General features: G+C 37.3%; 1 protein-coding gene across 5 annotated transcripts in view; it reads right to left on the bottom strand.

Annotated features, from left to right (window-relative positions):
- COG5 (component of oligomeric golgi complex 5) overlaps positions 1 to 26,321 on the bottom strand; it is a 302,803-nt gene that overhangs the window by 120,303 nt on the left and 156,179 nt on the right. For 3 of the 5 annotated variants that reach the window (XM_039247215.1, XM_039247212.1, XM_039247214.1), the window contains exons 8-10: positions 19,348 to 19,513; positions 10,402 to 10,517; positions 9,820 to 9,897 (exon numbers count right to left, since the gene is read on the bottom strand). In XM_039247215.1, the coding sequence (XP_039103146.1) occupies positions 9,820 to 9,897; positions 10,402 to 10,517; positions 19,348 to 19,513 (360 nt within the window). The remainder of the gene's footprint in view (positions 1 to 9,819; positions 9,898 to 10,401; positions 10,518 to 19,347; positions 19,514 to 26,321) is intronic. The other 2 variants (XM_039247213.1, XM_039247210.1) reach the window with 1 other exon arrangement.

A 26,321-nucleotide genomic window follows, 5' to 3' on the forward strand; every position in this document is an offset into this window, starting at 1 on the left:
AGACTGGCAAAACAAACTCCACAAGTAAAGGGAGAGCAGGGGCCACTTGGAGGAAGTACGAAGTGCGAAGTGCGGAGACACAGTTCGGGAGAGAAACTACTCGTGGCCACTAGGGTGGAAAAGCCACCATCACGGAGAAGGATGAGAGACACCAGCACACAGGAGAGTGCAGGGGGAACAGGAATGCCCACAGCACCTGGTTTGGAAAGCAAGAGGGTGGAATTTCATGAGTTCTTGCAACTAGCAGGACTTAAAGTGGAGTACTAAAGTGGAGTACTAAAGTGGAGTACTAAAGATCAGCAGGTATGGCTTGGGGACAGCACAGAGGCACAGGCGGGGGCTGCTCTTGGAAAGAAGGCAGGCAAACAACCCGTGAACATACAGCATGGAAACAGTGATCTGAAGAGCACCTGGCGTACAGAGTGGGGAGGTTATCTGCTCATTTCAGAGCATGTCCTAGAAAGGCAACATTCAGGCAGAGCCCATCAGGAACAAAGGAAACAGCAGACACCCTTTCCCTCAGGCAACGCTCAGCATAAGCACAGAGCCGCCACGGGGAACCAGCGCAGCACCCACATTCCCTACCGAACTTGCTCACACCAAGCCCTGGCCCCGCCATGCTCCAGGGGAAGTGCTCCACCCAGTCACACCTGCCTCAGTCCCAGCAGGCCCTCCCCCCCAGAAAACCAGTCCACACTTCTTAGAGACCATGTCTTCCAACGCGGGAACTTTGCAGAGCCCTGCTTCCAGCAGCAGTGGCCAACAGGTCTCATTTCAAAAGCAAACCAGAACCCACCTAGGTAAAATGTGCCACATTCAGGACAGGGACCAAACACAGCCGGCAACAGGCAGAGAAAGCCTCTGCAGATGACTGGCCTCAAAGATAAAGCAGCTAGGACACAATAGCTGATCACACAGAGTTCATACTGGAGACACTCCCAAAAGAGCCAGGCCCTAGGGAATAGGAACACTACCTACCAGGGCACTACAGAACTTCTTCACAAGGCCATTAGCTGGACAGGAGATATAACTGACTTTCCTAAGACAGAGAAATAGGCACAGAGACTTAAGACAAAAGGAGAAGGCAGGGAAATTGAACCCAAATGAAAAATCCAGGAAAGACCATGGCCAGAGATCTAAGAAAAACAGATATAGGTAACATTCCTGATAGAGAATTTAAAGTAATGATCATAAGGATACTTACTGGGGTTGAGAGAAGAGTGGAGGACATACGTGAGACCCTGAACACAGAGATTAGGAATACCATAGCAAAGATAAAGGGCTCAATAAATGCAATGAGAAACATACATGATGGAATGAACAGCAGGCTGGAAGAAGCAGGGGAACAAATCAATGACCTAGAAGACAAAGTAATGGAAAGTAATCAAGCTGAACAGAGAAAAAGGGATAATGGAAAATGAGAGAAGACTTAGGGAACTCACTGACTCCAACAAACATAGTAACATTCACATTACAGGAGTCCCAGATGGCAACAACAAAGAAAACAAGGCACAAAGTTTATTTGAAGAGAAAATAGCTGAAAACTACCCTAATCTAGGGAAGGAAACAAATATCCAGAACCAGTAGACACAGAGAACCTCCAACAAAATCAACAAAAGATGATCCACACCAAGACATATTACGGTTAAAATGGCAAAATATAGTAATGAAAAAATTTTAAAAGCAGGACAAGAACAGTTACATAAAAGGGAAACTCCCTAGGGCTGTCAGGGGACTTTTCAGCAGAAACTTTCCAAGCCAGAAGGGAATGGTATGATATAGTCAACGTGCTGAATGGATACAACCTGCAGCCAAGAATACTCTATCCAGCAAGGCTACCATTCAGAATAGAAGGAGAGATAAAGATTTCCTCAAACAAAAACTCACAGAGTTCATAACTGCTGAACCAGCAAAGAAGAAATATTAAAGAGGATTCTAGGGGGACCTGAGTGGTTCAGTTGGTTAAGTGTCTGACTCTTGATTCTCGCTCAGGTCATGATCTCAGGGTTCATGGGATCAAGCTGTGAGCTGGGCTCTGCTTTGACAGCATGGAACCTGCTTGGGATTCTCTCTCTCTCTGCCCCTACTCCAGTTCAGCTCACTCTCTCCCTCTCATTCTCTCAAAATAAATAAATAAACTTGAAAAAAATAATAAAGGGGACTCTCACAGTGGAAACGAGAGACCAAAGTGACAGTATGAAGACAGAAAAGACAAAAGCAGTTAAAATAAATAAATTTGTAAAGCCTAAGTCAAGGAGTTCACAAAATACAAAGATGTGAAATATGACAACATATACCTAAAACGTGGGGAGAAGAGAAGTAAAAGATGGGTTCAAACTTAAACAACCGTCAACTTAATAAAGACTGCTATATACAGAATATGTTATTCTGTATACAAACCCAATGGTAACCACAAATCAAAAAACCACAAATAAATATGCAAAGATTAAAGAGAAAGAAATCCAAAAAATCACTAAAGAAACCAATTATGAAAGACAAGAAAGGCTCAGAGAAGATCTCCAGAAACAACCGCAAAACAGGTAAAAATGGCAATACATACAGATGTATCAATAATTACTTTGAATCCATTTACATTATGGATGTATGGATGTACATTGAGGCCTAGAGACACCTGCAGATTGAAAGGGAGAGGATGGAGAAACATCTCTCATGTAAATGGATGCCAAAAGAAAGATGGAGTAGCAATACTTATATCAGACAACATAGACTTTAAAATGAAGACTGTAACAAGAGACAAAGAAAGACACTATATAATCATACAGCAGGCAACCCAGTAAGAAGATAAAATACTGTACATATTTGTGTATCCAAATACATATAACAGTTAATAACAAACATAATTTAATAATTATAATAATAGTAAGGGATTTTAATTTTGTTAATGTTTGTTTATTTTTGAGAGAGAGAGAGTGTGAGCAGGGGAGGGGCAGAGAAAGGAGACACAGAATCCGAAGAAGGCTCCAGGTTCTAAGCTATCAGCACAAAGCCCGACATGGTGTTCAAACTCACGAAACACAAGCTCATGACCTGAGCCAAAGTCGGATACATAACCCAGGTGCTCCATAATGGTGGGGGACTTTAACACCCCACTTACACCAACAGACAGATTACTTAAACAAAATCAACAAAGAAACAATGGCTTTAAATGACAAACAGGACCAGATGGATTTAACAGTCATATTCAGAACATTCCATCCCCAAACAGCAGAATACAGTTCTCTTTTCAAGTGCACATGGAACATCCTCCAGAACTGATCACCTATCAGCTCACAAGACCAGCCTCAATAAATTCAACAAGAGTGAAGTCATACCAAGCAATTTTTCTGAGCACAACGATAAGAAACTAGAAATCAACCACAAAAAATCTGGGAGGTGCACAAATACATTGAGGTTAAATACCAGACTACTACACAATAAATGGGTCAGCCAGAAAATAAATGAATAAAGAAGTACATGGAAACAAATGAAAATGAAAATACAATGACATAAAACCTCTGAGATGTAGCAAAACCAGTTCTAAGAGTTAAGTATAAAGCAGTGCAGGCCAAACTAAGAAGCAAGAAAAATCTCATATAATCTGACCTTACACCTAAAGTAGCTAGGAAAAGAACAACAAACAAAATCTAAAACCAGTGAACGGAAGGAAAATAAAGATTAGAGCAGAAATAAATGATACAGAAACTAAAAAAAAATAAAAAAAACAAAAAACAACCCAATAGAACAGATCAATGAAAGCAGGAGCTGATTCTTTGAAAAATATCAATAAAATTGATAAATCTCTAGCTAGACTTATCAAGAAAAAGAGAAATAATTCAAATTTTAAAAATCCTAAATGGGAGGGGTGCTTGGGTGGTTCAGTGTGTGTTAAGCATCTAACTCTTGGTTTCGGCTCAGGTCATGATCTCATAGTACATGGGATGGAGCTCGGTGTTGAGATATGTGCTGACAGTGTGGAGCCTGCTTGGGATTCTCTCTCTCCCACTCTCTCTGCCCCTCCCCCATTCACACACTCTCTCAAAATAAATAAACTTTAAAAAATCACAAATGATAAAAGAGAAATAACAAACACCACCACAAAAATACAAACAATTGTAGGAAAATATTATGAAAAATTATAGGCCAACAAAGCAGGCAACCTGGAAGAAATGGATGAATTCCTAGAAAAATACAAACTACCAAAGCTGAAACTGGAAGAAAAAGAAAACTTGAATAGACCAATAACCTATAAAGAAATTGACTCAATAATCCAAAAACCCCAACAAACAAAAGTCCAGGAACAGATGGCTTCACAGGTGAAGTCTACCGAATATTTAAAGAAAAGTTAATATTTATTTTTCTCAAACTACTCTAAAAAACAGAAAGGAAGGGGGCACCTGGGTGGCTCAGTCAGTTAAGTGTACGCCTCTTGGTTTGGCTCATGTCACGATCTCACAGTTTCGTGAGTTCGAGCCTCAAGTTGGAATCTGCACTGGCAGGGTGAAGCCTGCTTGGGATTCTCTCTCTCTCCCTCACTATCTGCTTCTCCCTGACTCATGCTGTCTCTGTGTCTCTCAAAATATTTAAACAAACTTAAAAAAAAAAAAATATATATATATATATATACACACACACATATATATATGTATATGGTTTAAAAAAACAGAACAGAAGAAAAACTTCTAAATTCATTCTCTGAGGCCAACATTCCCATGATCTCAAAACCAGATAAAGACACCACTAAAAAAGAAAACTACAGGCCAATATCTCTGATGAACACAGATGCAAAAATTCTCAATAAAATACTAGCACACTAATCCAACAATACATTTAAAAAATCGTTCACCACAAATAAGTGTGATTTATTCCTGGGTTGCCAGGGAAGTTCAATATTCACAAAGTAATCAACGTGACATGTCACATCAATAAAACAAAGTATAAGAATGCTTCTGCACAGTGAAGGAAACAATCAACAAAACTAAAAAGCAAGCTACAGAATGGGAGAAGATATTTGCAAACGACATATCAGATAAAGGGTTAGTATCCAAAATCTATAAAGAACTCATCAAACTCAACACCCAAAAAAACAAATAATCCAGTAAAGAAATGGGCTGAAGACACGAACAGACACTTCTCCAAAGAAGACATCAAAGAAGACATCCAGATGGCCAATAGACACATGAAACAGTGCTCAATGTTACTCATCATCAGGGAAATATAAAACAGAACCACAATGAGATACCACCTCGCACAGAATGGCTAACGTTAACAACTCAGGCAACAACAGATGTTGGCAAGGATGTGGAGAAAGAAGATCTCTTTTGCACTCCTGGTGGGAATGCAAACTGGTGCAGCCACTCTGGAAAAGAGTATGGAGGTTCCTCAAAAAATTAAAAATAGAACTACATTATGACCCAGCAATTGCACTACTAGGTATTTATCCAAGGGACACAGGTATCTTGTTTTGAAAGGACACATGCACCCCAATGTTTATAGCAGCGCTATCGACAATAGCCAAAGTATGGAAAGAGCCCAGATATCCATGGATGGATGAATGGATAAAGAAGATGTGGTATATATACATTAATGGAGCACTATTCAGCAATCAAAAAGAATGAAATCTTGCCATTTGCAACCAAGTGGACGGAACTAGAGAGTATTATACTAAGCGAAATTAGTCGGAGAAAAGACAAGTATCATATGGCTTCACTCATATGAGGACTTTAAGATACAAAACAGATGAAGATAAGGGAAGGGAAGCAAAAATAACATAAAAACAGGGAGAGGGACAAAAACATAAGAGACTCTTAAATATGGAGAACAAACAGAGGGTTGCTGGAGGGGTTGTGGGAGGGGGGATGGGCTAAATGGGTGAGGGGTATTAAGGAATCTAATCCTGAAATCATTGTTGTACTCTATGCTAACTTGGATGTAAATTAAAAAAATAAATTTTAAAAAAAGTATAAGAATGATATGACCATTTCAGTAGATTCAGAAAAAGCACTTGACAAAGTACAACATCCGACAAAGTACAACATCCATTCATGATAAAAACCCTTAACAAAGTAGGTTTAGAAGGAACATACCTCAACATAATAAAGGCCATCTATGAAAAACGCACGGCCAATATCATCCTCAATGGTAAAAAACTGAGAGCCTTTCCCTGAAGGTCAGGAAGATGACAGGAATGTCCACTCTCACCACTTTTATTCAACATAGTACTGGAAGTCCTACCCAAAGCAATCAGACAACAAAAAGATATAAAAGGCATCCAAATCAGCAAAGAAGAAGTCACCCTTTCACTATTTTCAGACAACGGGATACTATATATAGATAACCTAAACACTCCCCCAAAAAACTGGTAGAACTGATAAACAAATTAGTAAAGCTGAAGGACACAAAATCAACGTACAGAAATTTATTGCATTTCTATACACCAATAATGAAGCAGCAGAAAGAGAAATTAAGAAAACAATCCCACTTACAATTGCACCAAAAAGCATTAAGAAACCTAGGAACAAATCTAACCAAAGAAGTGAAAGTCTTGTCCTCTGAAAACTATAAAACACTGATGAAAGAAACTTGAAGAGGAGACAAAGAAACGGAAAGACATTCCATGCTCACGGAAGAACAGATATTGTTAAAATGCCTCTACTACCAAAACAATCTATACACTGAATGCAATCCCTATCAAAATATCAACAGTATTTTCCACAGAACTAGAACAAACAATCCTAAACTTTGCGTAGAACCAGAGAAGACCCCAAATAGTCAAAACAATATTGAAAAAGACAAACAAAGCTAGAAGCACGTCACAATTCTGGACTTCAAGTTATGTAACAAAGCTGCAGTAATCAAAACAGCGTAGCACCGGCACAAAACCAGACACACAGATCAACAGAACACAATACAAAATCCAAAAATAAACACACAATTATATGGTCAATCTTCAACAAAGTAGGAAAGAAAATGCAGAGAGAAAAAACAGTCTCTTCAATAAATCTTGCTGGGAAAACTGGACAAGCTACATGTAAAAGAATGAAAGTAGACTACTTTCTTACACCATACACAAAAATAAACTCAAAATGGATTAAAGATCTCAATGTGAAACCTGAAACCACAAAAATCCTACAAGAGACAAAGGCAGTAACTTCTCTGACATCGGCTATGGCAACTCTTTCTAGATAGGTTCCTTGAGGCAAGGGAAACGTGAGGAAAAATAAACTACTGGGACTATATCAAAATAAAAAGCTTCTACACAGAGAAAGAAAAAATAAAACTAAAAAGCAACCTAAGGGAAAAGATATTTGCAAATGACACATCCAGTTGGTATCCAAAATATACAAAGAACTTATAAAACTCAATACCCAAAAAACAAAGAATCCAATTAAAAAATGGGCAGAAGATATGAACAGACATTTCTCTAAAGAAGACATACAGATGCTGAACAGACACATCAGAAGATGCTCATCATCCTTTACCATCAGGGAAATGCAAATTAAAAAAAAAACTACTACGTGCTATCACCTCACACCTGTCAGAATGGCTAAAATCAACAATATGAGAAATATTAGATTTTGGTAAGGATACAGACAAAAAGGAACCTCACACCCTGTTAAAGAGAATGCAAACTGATACAGCTACTCTGGAAAACAGTTATGGAGGTTCCTCAAAAGTTAAAAATAGAATTATCCTACGATTCAGGAATCACACTATTGGGTATTTACCCAAGAATACAAAAAACACTAACTCAAAGGGATACAGGCACCCCTATGTTTATAGCAACATTATTTACAATAGCCAAATTATGGAAGCAGCCCAATCTGTTCATTGACTGATGGACAAATAAACAAAATGTGGTGTATGTGTTTACATAATGAAAATTATTCAGCCATAGAAAAGAATGAACTCTTGCCATTTGCAATGACATGGATGGAGCTACAGAGTATAATGCTAAGTGAAATACCACAGAGAAAGACAAATATCATATGATTTCACTCATGTATTTACAAAACAAAACAAGGAAGAAAAGGGGGAGGGGGGGGAGAGAGAGAGCGTTCTGCAAGAAACAGACTCTTAACTACAGAGAACAAACTGATGGGTTACCTAAGGGAGGCAGGTGGAGGAGAGGGGGGTGAAGTAGATGATGGGGATTAAGGAGTGTACTTGTTGATGAGCACCACACGATGTATTAAATTGTTGACACACTGTATGTTCACTAACTGGAATTTAAGAAAACCATAAAAAATTAATTACTACAAACCAACAAAAGCATCTTACTGTTTCTTTCATATAATTAAAAGCCAAATATGAAGCAGCATAACAGAAGTAGGTATATACCAACATAAGTATATGTATAGGCAAAAGTGAGTTTACAGAGCAGGTCTGAGATCGCTATAGTTAAAAATGCCTGCTCATGGGGCGCCTGGGTGGCTCAGTGGGTTAAGCGTCTGACTTCGGCTCAGGTCACAATATCACAGTTCGTGGGTTCAAGGCCCGCATCGGGTTCTGTGCTGACAGCTCAGAGCCTGGAGCCTGTTTCAGATACTGTGTCTCCCTCTCTCTCTGCCCCTCCCTTGCTCATGCTCTGTTTCTGTCTCAAAAATAAATAAAAACTATTTTAAAAAAATTTAAAAATGGCTGCTCACAAGGCTGGTCCTTGGCTAATCCTGGGGACTTGGATTTTAAGAGGGTCGTCATGACACTCAGATAAGAAAGCTCACTATACCTAAACTATTTGTACCAATAATGTGGTCTATGCCATATAGCTCCTTTTCTTTCAGAAGCCTGGAATTTTGGTATGCGCTAGGCAGTAACCAACTCCTGATGAAACCCAGAACTCCTAATGTGCACGATGAACTTCACCAGAGGATATTTTCTGCATGCAGCTGCTGGAGGAATTAAAGGTGTCCGGTCTACTTCCCACGGGAGAGGACTCGGGGAAGCTTGCACCTGGCTGCCTCTGGACTTCATCTTATGTGCCTTTTCTCTATTGCTGGTTTTCCTCTCTTGAAGCTGATTTAGATTCATATCCTTTCACTGTAATAAATCATAGCCAGAAGCACAACTATATGCCAAATGCTGTGAATTTTCTAGCAAATCATTAAACTTGGGGGTGGTCTTAGAGATCCACAGTACAATATATAGACGCTTAAAGTTTGAACTTACAAAGGAAACTATGCTGTAACACTGGAAACTTAGAGAGCTTTTTTCTTTGGAACACTTATGTGTCTGGATTAAATGATACGTAGAATAATTCCTCTGTATTATTCCTCATCAAAAACATATGAACATATCTAAACAAAATGTAAAGACAGGGATTTCTATGCATGGAACAAATTCTTCTGGTCCATGAGGCCAGTGGATTGGTGGGAGATAGAAGGGAAAATTTCAGAATATGAAAAATAAATATAGCAACGTGCTTTACAGGAAAAATTAGCAACTGAATGGATCTTACCATTTTCAGTAAAGACTATAAGACATTATAATAACCACCTATTAAATTTCTTATTTATCCCAAATATTCATCTTATTCTCTAATGGAACTTTTCAAAACATTTACAATAAATCATTTATATGATGGAAAATCAGAAATTAGTTTATGCATTTCATAAATTAGCCTATAAAATGTATTACTGGTAGCATTTACTCAATGAACAAATGTGCTTATACATATAAAGAAAATTTGTTGTTGCCAAGAAATCAATTCCTATGGTTATCTGACATGTAGCCAGTCTGTAAGGTAGGGACACAAGCAATGCTGACTCATTTCCTCCCTCATTCTTCAATAAAGAGATAAAAATATTTTCATTTAAAACATACCTTAACTATTTCTTCAATGAAACAAATATGAGAAACGGGATCTCTCTTCTTGGCTAATATTTTTTGTAGATGTTGTACCTAAAAAATGCAGAAAGAGGGAGACTGTATATAACTGGATATTTTTTAATGAAACAGACACAGGGGCGCCTGGGTGGCTCAGTCGGTTAAGCGTCCGACTTTCGCTTAGGTCATGATCTCACTGTTCGTGGGTTCGAGCCCCGCGTTGGGCTCTGTGCTGACTGCCAGCTCAGAGTCTAGAGCCTGTTTCTGACTCTAGGTCTCCGTCTCTCTCTGACCCTCCCCTGCTCACACTGTCTCTCTCTCTCTCTCTCTCAGAAATAAATAACACATTAAAAAAATATTTTTTTTAAATAAATGAAACAGACATAAAGCCTAGGTACCAGAAACAGTAAGGGAAGGAAAAAGGTGTTTCCTTAAAGTTATCCTCGCAGTATTAACATCAGTTAATGTCAGTATTTTGAACGCTCAGGGCTGTTAAGACAGCTGTCCAAAGTCACACAACTTGGCCTAAGAAGGCATCAATCCATAATTACTGTTCTTTCCACACTCTAAAATCCTCACCTGTCCACAAGCAGTACAAATATGATCCACAAGTTTCTCCATATTGGTCCAGAGGGAAGCACGAAAAGCGGCAGTGTTTCCTGGGGTTGGCATAGTAGAGCGTCCCGGTCCCCCTGCTTATGAGAGAAAGAGTAGTATGAAAAATAACTTAAGTTCTTATGAGGAATATAAAAAAGCATCTTAACCATTAATGTTTAAGAAAGGAAGGAAAATAAGATCACACACTTGGGCACACCACACACACACACACACACACACACACACACACACACAGAAGAGATAAAACACAAAACAGAAAGAAATGAAAATAGTTTTCTACAAGTGGCGGGGGGAGTGGTAGGAGACCAGGTGAAAGAAACAGATGGAAGTAATAAGTCCTTAGGAGCCATATAAGTGTTTTATATGTTTCAAGAGTTGCTTTCTTTTTTTTTTTTTAATGTTTTATTTATTTCTGAGAAAGAGAGAGAGACAGACAGGCAGACAGCGTGAGCCCGGGAGGGTCAGAGAGAGAGGGAGTCACAGACTGAAACAGGCTCCAGGCTCTGAGCTGGCAGTTAGCACAGAGCCTGACGCGGGGCTCGAACCCATGAACCGCGAGATCATGACCTGAGCCGAAGTCAGACGCTTCGACTGAGCCACCCAGGCGCCCCTGTTTTATATGTTTCAAAACAAATTTAAGTTTAAAGAGAATGAAAAAAGCAAACTGTAAAACAAAATGCAAATAAATACAGAAACAAATGAAACTATACATCAAATTGATAATATAGCCACGGGGGGGGGGGACAATTAATTCAAGTAGTTTTTAATTACAGAACCCTAACTTTAGTCAGACAGATTTTAGGGGCAAAACGAATTGTAAAGAATTATAGTACTTAGTAGATTTGTTGCTGGATGTGATACTGATGTAGCCATCATGAAACTACTTTTAAGTGTATTTTGCAAGAGTGTAAATGAAGGTTCTCACCATAAGCAGAATAAAGATCCAAATATGTAGTGAGAATTAGAGGTATTTCTTAACTCTATCCACTGACAGGGCAAAAGAGACAGTGATTCCTAAATAGAAATGAGTATATCTAGTGCCCATATTATGATTTGTATGCACCATCCTCCTTCCGCAATAAAAGAAACCAGGGCTCACTGAAGAAAAGGGTGATTCCGTATTTGGAGCAGTGAAAACAGAAGGTGTATGTGGTGTACACTGTGCTAGAGTAAAGAAGTGTTCAAAGACAAATGGAGATTTGTCAAAGGACATAGGACCATGACTGTAAGGGGCTTCCCCAAATTAGGGAACTTCTGACCATCCAAAATAATACTGATGAAAATGGATCATAAAATACTGATTGAAAAACAATTCATGAATTCATAGTGAAAATTCAAATGTTTCACAATGATGCACTTACTGTGATGAGCACCGGGTACTGAATGGAAGTGCATTCAGAAACTCATATTATACTTTATGTTAACTACATGAAATTTCGATAAAAACTTTAAAAAAATAAAAAGGATGGAAATTTCTCTTTACAGAAGACTGTCAGTTAATAAATACAGTGGAGTGATAGGAAAAAAATCACTACTTGGCAACCACCAGTAAAATAATTAATTGAGGGAAGGATAAACATTGGATACTAAAACACTGCATGAAATGTTATGGAAAACAGGATATTCACATGGTCTCAAAGTATGCACCACAAATTACTCATCACAAAGAAAAGAAAGCTCTCTTATAAGGAGCTATCTGGCATGCACCACAGTAATGAGATGATTTCATTTAGCATCAGCAGTAATGAGACAGGCATAATTTTGGTGCTTACTGATACGATGTTAATGGTAAATACACAACATTACCTTATCAATTTGTTTACTCTGAATATACCCATAAAGAGACAATCAGATAAATCCAGATAAATTCAAATTATGGGGCTCTCCAAACATGTTAATGCCATTAAAGACAAAAAAGGCAATGGGGTTGTTTTTGATTAAAGGAGAGTAAAGACACAAGATAACTAAGAGAAAAGCATAATCCCTGACTAGTTCAAGTTGGGGAAAAACTGTTACAAAGAATATTTTGGGGAACAAGTGAAGAATGTCAAATATGGATTAAACATTAAATAATAATATTGATGTATCAATGTTAAATTTTTGAGAGTGAGGCCTAAGAATGTTCTTGTACACACACATGCAGTTATTTGTGCAGATTTAAAATGTTTCAACATTAAAAAAAAAAAAAGAAATTTTAGTCTCAATTGAAAAGTATAAATTCTAATCCAAATTAAGTTTAAAAGCCACTCAGAAGAGCCCATCAGTGAGTGGTTTATCCTGTTTTGAGGAGGGCAAGAGGTGTGCCTGGGTGGCTCAGTCACTTAGGCATGAACTCCTGATTTCAGCTTGGGTGATGATCTCAAGGTCAGGTCATAATCTCACCAATGGGTCATGATCTCACGGTTGTGTGAATGAGCCCTACTGTCAGGCTCTATGCTGGGCATGGAGTCTGCTTAGCATTCTCTCCCTCTCTCTCTCTGCCCCTCCCCAACACATGTTCTCTCTCCTCTCTCTCCCTCCCTCAAAAAAAAGGGGGGGGCAAGAAATCAAGAAAACCAGAGGCTGTGTTTATAAGCTGCTTAGCTGCTTCCTTATTGATTTTTTTTAAACAATTCGAGGTTTATTTATTTTTATTTATTTTTTAATGTTTGTTTATTTTTGAGAGAGAGAGACAGACTGCGAGCAGGGAAGGGGCAGAGAAAGAGGGAAACAGAATTTGAAGCAGGCTCCAGGCTCTGAGCTGTCAGCACAGACCCCGATATGGGGCTTGAACTCACGAACCATGAGATCATGACCTGAGCCCAAGTCAGTTGCTTAACTGACTGAGCCACTCAGGTACCCCAACAATTCAGAGTTTAGAAAAAATTACATGTACTTTTAGCAAAGACATGCTATTACTTTTTAGTGTGAGAATATTAGAAAGCAATAAAAGAAGAGAAACACCTATGAGAGAGTTACTGGCTTTAAAAATATGAATAATTCCTGTTTGAAATCTAGGTCTAATTAATTTTTAAAATTATTTGCAGTGTTGTCCTGACTATTAAGGAGAGGTGTACAGAGAATAGAGAGGAAATAAATAATAATTTGCAGTAATCTCACAAGTCATATAAAGAATGAACTCATAAAAATGAAGAAAGGGCATATAGTTCCTTTGTGAAAATTGGAAAATAGTGATTGAATTCCTGGAATATGCATAGTTCAGTTTTGTTATAAAGAATTATGGGACCCATCAACCCATTACTTTCTTAAAGTAAATACAGCCAGGTATTGGTTCAACAAGTTCTCGAGGCCTCATGTTTCTTACTTACTTAAAGGTAACCAAGGTCGTAAGAACTACTAACTAAAATTTTTATCCTCATAAGCTAAATACATCCTGTTGAAGATCTCAATGTGATAAAAATTATCAACTGAACACTGAAAAGCTATATAAAGAGGAGAAAGGATAATCAAAACAGAAAAATTTGATGCCATTATCAGTTAGCTTTAGGAGAATCAAGAAACAAAACAGGGTCATAAACTAAATTTTATTAAAGTGATAGAAGAAACCAAGAGTTACTTTAAAAAAAAGGCACAATACTGAAGAGTGATTTCTAGTTACTGATGGTAAAGTCATTTTCCTACTCTTTTCCCTGGAAAGCCAATTAAAATAAGAACAACAACAAAAAAAAGAAGTAGAGAAAAAGAAATACACTTCAAAACAAAACAAAAAACCAAACACCTCGACTAAAGGAATCAACTAAAACATCACACTTGAGATTATGTGTGCCACATGCTGTGGATAAATCAAAATGAACAAGGAACAAGATAGCTATCATCTTGGACCATGAGCAAAAACCAAATTGCCCTTAAAATCAATTGTACAAATTTAGACAGACTGTCCAATGATTCTTTGCTGAGAGCTGAAATGGAGAGACATGAATGAGCCAGGGAAGAAGCTAATAAAATGTTTAATGTTGCAGAATGGCAACAAAGAAAATTGGAAGGAGAAACCATAATAAAATGATATTTACACTTTTTAATACTTAGCCCTCTAGCTGGGGGAGACTATTAGAGGTAAAATGAGGTGAAAGAGGAAAGAAAAGTAGAGAATATGAGGTTTCCACACAAAAATTGCTTTAAGGGATTTGGGATTCAACTAAGCTCTAGAATGATCCAAAATTTGAGAAAAGATGTATTCCAAAGATAGAACGAAATTATAAATTGGTGAATACTGATTCCGGACAACACACTTGGTCCAAGTTCTACACTGTCCTAGTTTCTCCCTACAACTACCCCGATACTACTCTTCAACAAACAGCCACTGCCATTCCTGTAAGAATGAGAAACAAACAATATGGGACCCAACACAAATTGAGAGGGAGGGAAGTGGGGGAAGGAAAGGAACATATGTTGCCAAAGAAATTCCCAAAGGAAACAAAAGGAAGGGCTCTTAGTTTTCTACTGTCTCAAAGTAATTACAGGGAACAGTCTCATTGTAAATACATAACAGAGACTGAGATCACATTAGAAATAACAATATAATGATCAAGGGTGAAAACACAATCAGAAATGGGAAATGAACAAATGGACATGATACAAAATGGAACAAAGTACAAGGATATAAAATATAATAATTATGGACAAGATATTAGAAATGGAAAATAAAGATGTGGCATGTATATAATTGAAGCTCCTGAAAATAACAAAGGGAAAAGAAAAATATTCAAGTGTACAATTAAAGTAAACCTATAAAAGAAAACATATACTAACTCAAAAATTAAAAAAAAAAAGATACAGAGCATTCAACGCCAAGATATATCCTAAAGAAATTATTAAAGTTCAAAGAAAGACCCATATGGACATTGTTTAAAAAATAAAATTCAACTGAGTAAAATTTATTTATTTAAAAAAATTTTTTTATGTGTTATTTATTTCTGAGAGAGAGAGAGAGAGAGCATGAACAGGGGAGGGTCAGAGAGACAAGGAGACACAGAATCTGAAGCAGCTCCAGGCTCTGAGTTGTCACCACAGAGCTCGACGCGGGGCTTGAACCCACGAACCGCGGGATCATGACCTGAGCCGAAGTTGGATGCCCAACCGACTGAGCCATCCAGGCGCCCCTCAACTGAGTAAAATTTAAAGATCTTACTGGCTTTATTCAACAATTCATGAATTAGGCAGCAGGCAATTTAGCAGATAGAAAGGAGCTCTGAGGAGCTATTCAAAATGAGAAACTTTTATAGGCAGAGAGAGCAAGAACAAAGAAGTTACACTAGGTAAAAAAAAAAGCAAACTGGTTATGGCAAGGTCACTTTCCTTTAGGGGACAGGAGGGCAGATTACCTAAGTACTGATTAGGTGATTCCTGACTGACTGACTTAGGATTCGAAACTGTGATTAAGTTATGTCTCAGTTTGGTAACGTGGGGTTGGACATAAGTGACTCCATTTTTGGACCAGTTGTCTTATTTTTAATATCAAATTAGAAACAAGTGAGTTACAGGGGGTAAAAAACTGAGTTAAAAATTTCCATTTCTGATTCCAACTGTAAGAAGCTTGTTAAGTTGCCACTGTCCTAACAACAAATGAAAAGCTGAAAAAACTGGAAAATCAACAATTCTTGGACCTGTAAGAGAGAGGAAGACACATGGTAAACCACTGCCCCCAAGGTCAGAGAGACAGGTGAATGGAGAAAGTCTCCATGTATGGGAACAGAGCCTTGCTAGCAGAAAACAGACAGTGCGAGCCAGCGCTAGGGAAGGAAAACATGAACTGTAACTGATGAACTGCTAGAGACTCAAAGTGGTCAACTGTGAAAATTAGAAGTTCCAGGGGTAGTCAGTCAAAGGGGGCCCACAATATTGTGAGATTTGCATCCAGGAAACCAAATAGCTTCCCACAGTAAATACGGGAGAAAAAAAATCCCCCAGTGTCCGGAGCCTGGGTGGCTCAGTCGGTTAAGCGTCCGACTTCAGCTCAGGTCATGATCTTAGAGTTCGTGGGTTCAAGCCCCACCTCAGGCTCTGTGCTGAACGCTTGCTCAGAGCCTGGAGCTGCTTCGGATCCTGTGTCTCCTTCTCTCTCTGCCCCTCCTCCCATCACACTCTGTCTCTCAAAAATAAATAAATGTAAAAAAAATAAAAAATAAAAAAATAATTCCCGAGTGCCTCCAGCAGGAGGAGAAAAAAGGAAACCATCTTGAAATATGCCAGAGGACTCTATTCCTCACAACCAGAACCTAAACTTCTGGGGTGTTATCAGGACCTAACTGACCGGGGATGGGAAATATCCAACTCCAGCCTGCTCTGCTCATTCTCTCCCACATGAAGGAGGAGGGGAAAAAAAATTTAGTACGCTTGTAAAGTTCAAGATACAGAGGCATAGGTTCACTAACAAACAGACCCAATGATAGCCCTTTATTTCCACTGAAGGAAAGATTGTTTTCACTTTTTTTTAATATTTTTATTTCTACGAGAGAGAGAGACAGCGTGAGCAGGGGAGGGTCGGAGAGAGAGGGAGTCACAGACTGAACCAGGCTCCAGGCTCTGAGCTGGCAGTCAGCACAGAGCCCGACGCGGGGCTCGAACCCACGAACCGCGAGATCATGACCTGAGCGAAAGTCGGACGCTCAACCGACTAAGCCACCCGGGCGCCCCTGTTTTCACTTTTTCACTACTACAAGTAATGGTGCAATAACAAATTCTTGTATCTATGTGACAGTTTCTCTAGGGTATATTTTTATAAGAGCAATGATGAGATCACAAGGTAAACATACACAGCTTTAACCTCACAGAACAATTTGATAATATTGAGTGAAATGACTGAACCATTTCATTCTCCTACAGTCTGCACTTGCCCAACACTTAATTCTTAGGTTTTTTACTAACCTCATAACTGAGAAACAGTATCCTTATTTTATTTGTATTTCCCTAATAATTAGTTAGGTCATCCTCTTGAAAGATGCTTAACATATTTTCACACTTATTAGATGTGTTCTGTAAACTGCCTAATAATATTCTTATTTTTTAATTGAGTTTTCTTTTTCTTATTGAATTGGAAACTTTCAAAGCACATCATAGGTAACATTTTCCCCTTAAAATTATATTAATTTTATATATTTTAATGTGGGGGGGAACAATCCTAAACATATAGAAAATTTTAAAGCATACTAAAAAAAATTTTCCTGAATCATTTGTTAATAAGTTACTGACATGATGCCCTGTCACCCTTGAATGCTTTAATGTGCATTTCCAAAAAATGAGGACATTCTACTCCATAATCTCAATATAACCAACAAGTCAGCAAATTAACATGAGTATTGTCAATGTTACATTTAGAAAACCAAAAATAATAGTGATTATTCTTTTAAAAAAATAATAAAGAATGGATGCTTAAGGTTTCTACATTAAACCACTGTACCCACTCCTCAACATATTATAATAAAGCTTTAAAACTCTTTATTCTTTCAACAAAAGGGTGTACGTTAGGAATGACAGCATGTGGATAACTGCTTTCATTTTTTTCCCTTTTTCTTGACAACACAAGAGGGAATGAGATTAAATCCTCCTGGAAACCTAAACGTGAGATCAAACTTTGTGAGAACAATTGCTGGGAAAAGCTGAGTGAAATCTCCTTTGGCAATTTCTTTTCAAAGCTCCCCTTCTGGGATAGTCTTAACACAGACCTATTCAGAGGCGAGGGCTAACCTTTAAAAATCCCTTTAAGATCCAAGATTCCTTTATCTCTTTTTATCTAGTGCAACTTATTTATGAGTGACATATATTTTGGGTTATTTAAGGCTATGTTTATACAGCAACTATAAAACCACAATCACTGGCTGTAAATGTCTTAGTAGCAGCCGCGTACGAGGGACTCTGTTATTAGTGCTATATCCATTACTTCACTTCTCTCTTAGGATGACTCTGTGATGATAGAGTAGCTTGTCCAATAGAAAAATGGAAACAGAAAAGCTGGAGACAGTAAGTGTAGACAACGACTTTGAGAAATTTTTTTGTAGTCTGAAGAAATAAAATGGGGGAAGAAGAAATGAAGTCAAGACAGAGGTGTCTTTAAGCGGAAGACACACTGGCATGACTGTGTGCGAAAGCAGAGACTTACAGGAGGCAAAGTGAGTACGTGGAAGACAGAGGGGACCCCCTAAAGCAACGCCCCTGGGAGACGGGGACTAGGCAGCAGCAGAGCACTGGGTCTCGGCTAGGAGCAGGGGCTCGTCCATATTCGCAGGAGAGAAGGAAGGAGGAGAGAAGTGCAGAGGTGAGCTGGTTAGGTAAGGGAAAGGCACACGTAGCGTGTACTCTTTCCTCTCCCACCCATGAAGGATGAAGGGGGTGTTATGTCTGAACGCCACCCGCAGGTGCATCTGGGCAGGAGAGAGGTCGCAGCCTGCGGCTGTAGGGCCACTCCGGTCTCATACCTTTCTTTAGACATTGCCTTTATATTCTGCTGTCGTCGTAATGTTCCCAAAGGTTTTATCAGTTTCTACCTCCACAGTTAGCCTTTTTTGCTCGTGAATACCAGAATTATTCAAAGGAAAAGCCCAAAAAGCTAAGGAAGGAATTGCATTTCCTTAAAAAAATATTTTCTGTCTCAAGAAGTACATGTGAGGATAAGGATTTCAGAGAGAAAAATGTTTTTTTTTTTCCTTGCATCTGTTTCCTCTGAACTAAGTGAAGCCACAGTTTACAGATTTTTTTTTCTAGAAGTTCTGAATATACCAATTGGCCAATTCAACTCACTGATTGGACAAAAAAAGTTATATATAAATTCTGAGGCATAATTTCTTCCCTCATTTTCTGTCTACTAAAATATGAGTCATTAGATTGCTTTGAAACTTAAGTGTTTCACATACTATTCAAAGGACTTCTTGGTTATAAATAAAAAAAGCAGCTAAATATAAACCATAGCCATACCTCTCACAGCTGACTGTGAAGGCTGAGTCAGAACTTTGATGTCTAACGCACTGTTGATATGTTCTTCTAAAGCAGCACAATACCCATCCACAACGCTGGTAACAGTATCCTTCAAAATTCCAAGATTATGGAAAACCTGAAGAGCTGTTCCGACTTGAGTTGGATTCTTTAAAAAAAAAAGGTGGGGGTTGGGTGGGGGTGGGAATAGATATAAACAGGAAAACAAAGTCAACATAAATCTACAACTTTAAGTGGTACTTGAGCAGTTACTTCGATATTTTAAGTATCACAGATAAGAACAAAGGGAGTCCATTTGGAACAAATATTATTTTTAGTCATGATTTATTACATAAAAGACAAAGTTAAATACTATGTATATTATTTCCCCCTTTCCCTTTTTCTCATCTTTTAAAGGATAACAACACGATCAGAAATCTGTTATATTATTAGAGTTTATTTAAAATTTACCACTAATCCCTGTAAAGAGAGCCATGCTTGAGTTAACAACAACCCTACATCTGCTTGGAGAATATCTGCACAGTTAACTGAGGGCTGAACCACGCAGACTGACACTATTCATTATATTTCATTCATTCATTCATTCAAACCATAAATATTTATACAGTGCTTACTATGTATGTCTTGGTTCTAGGTGCTAGAAATATAGTAGTAAACAAAATCAATTAAGTTCCTACCCTCGTGGAACTTATAATTACCAAGAAATATATATTTCTTTTACTTTTTAAAAAATGTTTATTTTTGAGAGAGAGAGAGAGAGAGAGAAAGAGCACAAGTACATTCACACACACGTAAGCGGGAGAGGGGAAGAGAGAGAGACACACACAGAATAAGAGGCTCCAGGCTCTGAGCTGTCAGCACAGAGTCTGACGTGGGGCTTGAACCCACAAACCACAAGATCGTGACCTGAGCTGAAGTTGGAAGCTTAATCCAATGAGACACCTTTACCAAGAAATATATTAAAAATATATGTGGAACAGAGTATCAGTGGTAACTGCTATAAAAAGTCAATCAGGGAATAAGAATAGAGAATGGTAGGGAAATTACAGAGAAAAGTCAGAGAAGGTAGTTATAAGTCAAGGGAGTCAATGTTCACTATCTGATACTCTGTCACATGCATCTCTGAGATGATTTTCAAACAGAGACCTAAAGATGATGCGGGAGGAAGTCAGAGGAGCATATGGGGTAAAACAGATCTGAACAGGTATCAACCAAAGTGCTGACCTAAAAATATGCTTGGCAGATAATCAAACAGCAAGAACGCCCTGACAGTGGCTAGAGCAGAGTGACTATATAGCAGAGAGAGGTAGACAGGAAAAACACTGTGAGCAGACTGAGTCCATAGTGTTATAAAAGGTTGTTGACTCTGTCACTAAATGAATTATCAAGCCAGAATCTGGTATACATCAAGATATATCTCCAGGTCCAAATAGCTGAAAGTCCCCTTTCATTTATGATTCAGTGCCTGTTATTAGAGGCACTTGTTTTAAAGGTTATTCAATTAACTTAATTTCTAAACCGTTAAGTTTATCAATAAACAAAAGGTTACTCCTGAAATATATTGGTGTTAATAACAGAACATGCTGTAGTAACACACACACACACAGACACACACACACACACACAGAATCAACTTAAAGAAATCAGCTTAGGCAAAGCATAACCAGCTTAAAGAAAATAGCAAGAAACGAGTTTGGTGAATAGCAATACCCATTCTGGACTTTTTTTGTTATTATTATTTCCACAAGAAAAATAAGCAAATGGGCATCATTTCAAATATTTTAGTGGTAAAAGCTTAATTCAATCTGGTTATATAGTTATAATAGAACTTAATTCTTTTATTTATTGTCAATTCTCTATCAGTGAACTACCAGAAAAAAATGGGAGAAAATAACCTATTTCACATAAAGTTATTAACTGAAAACATGAGGTATAGTTGTGTTCTGGTTGTTAGTTCCATTTATTTTGTTCTCCGCAGAACAGTGATTTTTTTTTTTTTTTTTTGGTAGAGATCAAGATCAAGGGGTGCCTAGGTGGCTCAGAGGGGTAAGTGTCCGGCTCTTGATTTCGGCTCAGGTCATGATCTCATGCTTTGAGTTCAAGCCCTGCACTAGGCTCCATATGGACAGTGAAGAGCCAGCTTGGAATTCTCTCACTCCCTCTCTCTCTGCCCGTCTCCTGCTTGCACTCTCTCTCTCTCTCTCTTCAAATAAAAATTTTTTTAAAAAGATAAAAATTAGGCAGCTGCAAAGAAATGTCCTAAGTCATTATAGGAGTATCTATATAATACAAAAACAAGTATTACTGGAGCAACCTTGAAGACAATTTTTACTTTAGAAAAGTATATATTGTAAAACCATTTATTGACTTTATTATCCTCAAACAATGTGAAAAGCAGTAGGGCTTCGGTGTTATCAGCTGAATGTACATTCTAAGATACACTGTATAGTAACTGAAACACATTTCAAGTTAACTTTCACTTGAAAGATCTGGCTAACATGGACCAATGTTCTTCATTCCCACTCCAAAAACTATTAACCCCCAAACCTTTTCAAAGCAGAAACATACATAGCTCGCTATTAAAGAAGCATCTGATGTGGTATTATTTGTAATAATTATAATACATATAATAATTCTAGTTGTAATTATAAGGCTTCCAATTAACGTGACCGCTTTTTCAATTAACACCAGTTATTCACATTCATAGCTTAATATAAACATATTTGTTAGTTGGGGCACTACAAAATAATAATTATTTGAAATAAAATTCTTTAACACATATACCGAGGAGTGTGCAAATCATGTAAACACAGCTTTAATGTGTATCACAAAGTGAACACATCTCTGTAACCACTACCAGGCGATGACGCCGAACACGGGCACCTCTGAATCTTCTGCAGCTGTCCCAAACGCACATCTCCAAATGTGACCCAGTATCATAACTTCCAACACTATTGATTGGTTTTGCCTGTTTCAGAATTTTTAATAAATGGAACCAAATAATAAGCTATTGTTTTGTGTCTGCCTCTTTTTAGTCAAAATCTTACTTGTAAAATTCACCCATGGTTTGCATGCAGCAGTAGCTGCCTTATTTTCACTCTGTTGAGGAGAAATTTACTTCTGTGTAACTACCCAACTAATAGCCAACTGGATTACATTTGAGTTATTCCCATTTTTTAGGGACTTTAAACAATGCTGCCATGAACATTCTGGCACCCAGCTCTCAGTGCACATACATGCATATGCATTTCCACTGGGTAAGAGCAGCAATGCTGAATCACTAGGTATTTGTATGCTTAGCATTGGCAGATTCTGCCTATTTTCCAAAGTCATTGTACCAACTTACACCCCAGCAGCAATATGGGAGTTGTGGGTGCCTCACCATCTTACCAAAATTTAGAATTATCATCTTTTAAAGCTATTCTCTGGAATGATCATGGTGGTTTTAATTTACATTTTTGTGATGACTAAGAAGTTATCCTTCTTGCGTGTTAACTATCCATTTGGACAGCCTCTTTTCTGAAGTGCATATTCATTTTATTCTTTGCCCATTTTTCTCACTGGTTATTTTCATCTTTTACATATTTGTAAAAGTTGTTTACGTATTTGGGTGTAATCACTTTGATGATTATATATATTGCAAGTATGTTCTCCCACTCTTAAGAAATCTTAAAAGGAAAAGAAGTTCCTCACTTAAATGTAGTCCATTTTATCAAGCCTGTAGTTAGCACTTCTAGTACCCTAAAAATTTTCCAGCCCACATTTATGAAGATGTCTTTCATTCACAACTTTATCCTCCAGAAAACCTACTGCTTTACCTTCAATATTTAGGTATACAATCCACCTGGAATTACTTTCCAGGTATAATATAAGAGCCAAGATTAGTATTTTTCTATATGAATACCCAACTGACGCAGCACAATTTATTTGAAAAAACAAGGAAATGAACATCATTACCTCCTTGCTCTCGAAGCCTACCTATGCAGTAAATCAAGTTTCCATTTATGTGTGTTTGTTTCTGGGTCCTTGGTTCTGTACCATGTGTCTATACTTACATTAGTTCACCTATGCACATTATTGTCGCTTTAGAATAAGTTTGGTAGTCTTCCATCTTTGTTCTTCAATTTAGTATGGTCTATTCTTGGTTCATGATACCTCCACATACATTTTAAAATGGGCTCAACAGTTTCCATTAAAGAAAAAACTCTTGAAATTTTGAGACTACAATAAATCTACACATAAAATTAGAAAGAATGGAAATCTTTATAAGAATGAACTCTCCAATCCATGAATATGGTAGTTCTCTTCATTTACTCTGGTTTTCTTTAATTTCTCTTAATAATGTTAGTTTGTGTGAAGAGCTATAAAATAACTTTAATTTGAATCATTCCTACACATCTAATATTGTTTTGATATTTAACTGGTAATTAAAATCTTTGTTTGTCTGTTGCTGGTATACTGAAAATACAATTAGTTTTTGTATATTGAATTTTACCAAACTTTCAAAGTTCAGTTATTAATTCTAGTAGTTTTTCTGGGGATTCTTTTGAATTTTCCATATACATAATCATGTTATCTCTGGAGTATTTTTTATTTCTTCATATTCCAATCCTTCTACATTTTAATGCTCTCTCTTATTACCCTGGTTAGGATCTTCAGTATGTCACTATGTACAAGTGGTATAAGAGCAATATCTTTGTATCATTTCTAATCTCAAGTAGAAAGCCTTAAATATTTCAATACCGCAAGTTTTGCAGATACCCTTTACTGGACAAAGAAAATTTTATTCTAGGTCTGCGAAGATCTTCTTAAGTCATAGTGTGATGCTGAGTTTTATTAAATTCTTTTTCTGCGTATATTGAGATGATCAAGTTTTCCCTTTATTGATAACATTACAACTGCATTTCTAGACTAAAACCACCATGGTAATAATAAATTATCCTTTTTAGATATCCCTGCATTACATTTACCAATACTTTCTTTAGTATTTTTGCACTGATTCTTAAGACACAGTTAATATCCTTGTTTTGATATCGGGTTTATACTGGACTCATGAAATAATCAGGTAAGTGTTCTTTCTTTCCTTTTTTTCTCAATTCTTGGATGGAATTTGTAAAACACTGGCTGATTTATTAAATGTTTGGATGAATTAACTAGTGAAACTATCTGTCCGCGGAGTTTTCTTTGAGGGAAGGTATATAATGATAAATTCAATCTTGTTAATAGAACTATTCAGATTTTCTAATTTTCCTAGTGTTATTTTCAGTAAGCTGTTTTCCCAGAAATTTCTCAATTTTATCTAATTTTTCAAATCTACTGCTATACAGTTATGCTTAGTGTCCTCTTACTAACATATTAGTTTCTGCCGACTGTATAATTAGGTCATCTTTTTAATTCTTAGTACTGGTAATGTGAGCCTTTAAAAATTTTTTTTCCCTATGCTCATCGGTCTTTTTCAGTACTTACCAATTTAATGTATTAATCTTGTCAAATAACCAACTACTGGATTTGTTTATTCTATTGTAAGTCTTTTTTATTCCATTTCACAGGTCTTTGGACTCAGACCTAGATCAGAAGCCACGCATGAGTAGTTAGTAGAGAAAACCTTAGTGAATTATTTAACTTTTCTGAGACTTAGTTTCCTCATCTCCACTGTGGTGAAAATAACAGTGCCAATCTTATAGGTAAATGAAATTCTCCTTATAACTGATCTAGCACTAAAGATAGAATGAAGAGCTCAACAAGTATCAGTTGCCTTTACCTTCATCTGTTGGAATCATAGCTAATGTGGAAAGAATGTGGGCTTTTAAATGCAGATAGTCTTGGGATGAAAACCCAACTTTGCTATAGATAATCTGTGTGACACTGGGCAAATTATCACTCGTCAAACTATTTTATTTATATAATTAATATTTACTTCCTCATCAGATTTTAAGATCTCTAAGGGAACATACCAAGTTTGTTTTATTCACTGCAATACTCATTACATCTAGCATAGGTGCTAGACAGATAGGTGTTCAAGAATTATCAGTTGAATAAATAAATTTTTATCATTTGGGGCACCTGGGCGGCTCAGCTGGTTGAACATCCAACTTCGGCTCAGGTCATGATCTCACGGTTTGTGGGTTCAAGCCCCGTGTCGGGCTCTGTGCTGACACCTCAGGGCCTCGAGCTGCTTCAGATTCTGTATTTCCCTTTCTCTCTCTGCCCTCCCTTACTCAAGCTCAGATTCTCTTTCTCAAAAAAGAAAAAAACATTAAAAAACACTAAAAACTTTTTATAATTTGGCTTGCTAATCTTCTTTGTATGACAAATGAAAAGACTATTAAAATAACACATATGAAATACCTAGTACTCAGTGTGTGAGTAGTACAAAATACTGGTTCTCAGATCATTTATTAATATTCCAAAAGCTAAAAGAATGCTAAGAATAGCCTTTGTTTCAGTTCCCAAAAAATTCTCATCACTCCATCTTTACTTATCATTGAAATGAGTAGTTACCCAATAAATACCTTTTGAGTAACCCTGAAGAACTCAGTTTTCTCCTCTGTATTTCAATTTCATAAATTTAAAAATGATGAGGCTAGATGAATGGAAAGCCCCAGAACTATCTGAATATCTTTTTTATAAAAATGTAGCCAACAAGATCTTAACTCCAAAACTTGTGATTCAATTGCACCAGACTGAGACCTGGTTATGTGTATCTTTCAAAGCTCTTCAGGTTGTTCTGATGCAGTTAGGCTGGTGGCCATGTAGGATCCAGCATCCGGGAAGCACTGGAATAGATGACTGCGGATCTAGAAGCATGAGAACCATTTATTCATGTGAAGATAGATTTTTTTTTTTTTTTAAGAACAACAGAATACACAAAGAAATGACAGAGGAAAACTACAGGCTATGTTCAAGGAGAGGTATACAGATTCCATTACTGTGAATGTTATGTGCATATGAAAAGA

This window comes from Hyaena hyaena, unplaced genomic scaffold, assembly GCF_003009895.1.
Source record: "Hyaena hyaena isolate Hyena2069 unplaced genomic scaffold, ASM300989v1 scaffold_294, whole genome shotgun sequence".
NCBI lineage: Eukaryota > Metazoa > Chordata > Mammalia > Carnivora > Hyaenidae > Hyaena > Hyaena hyaena.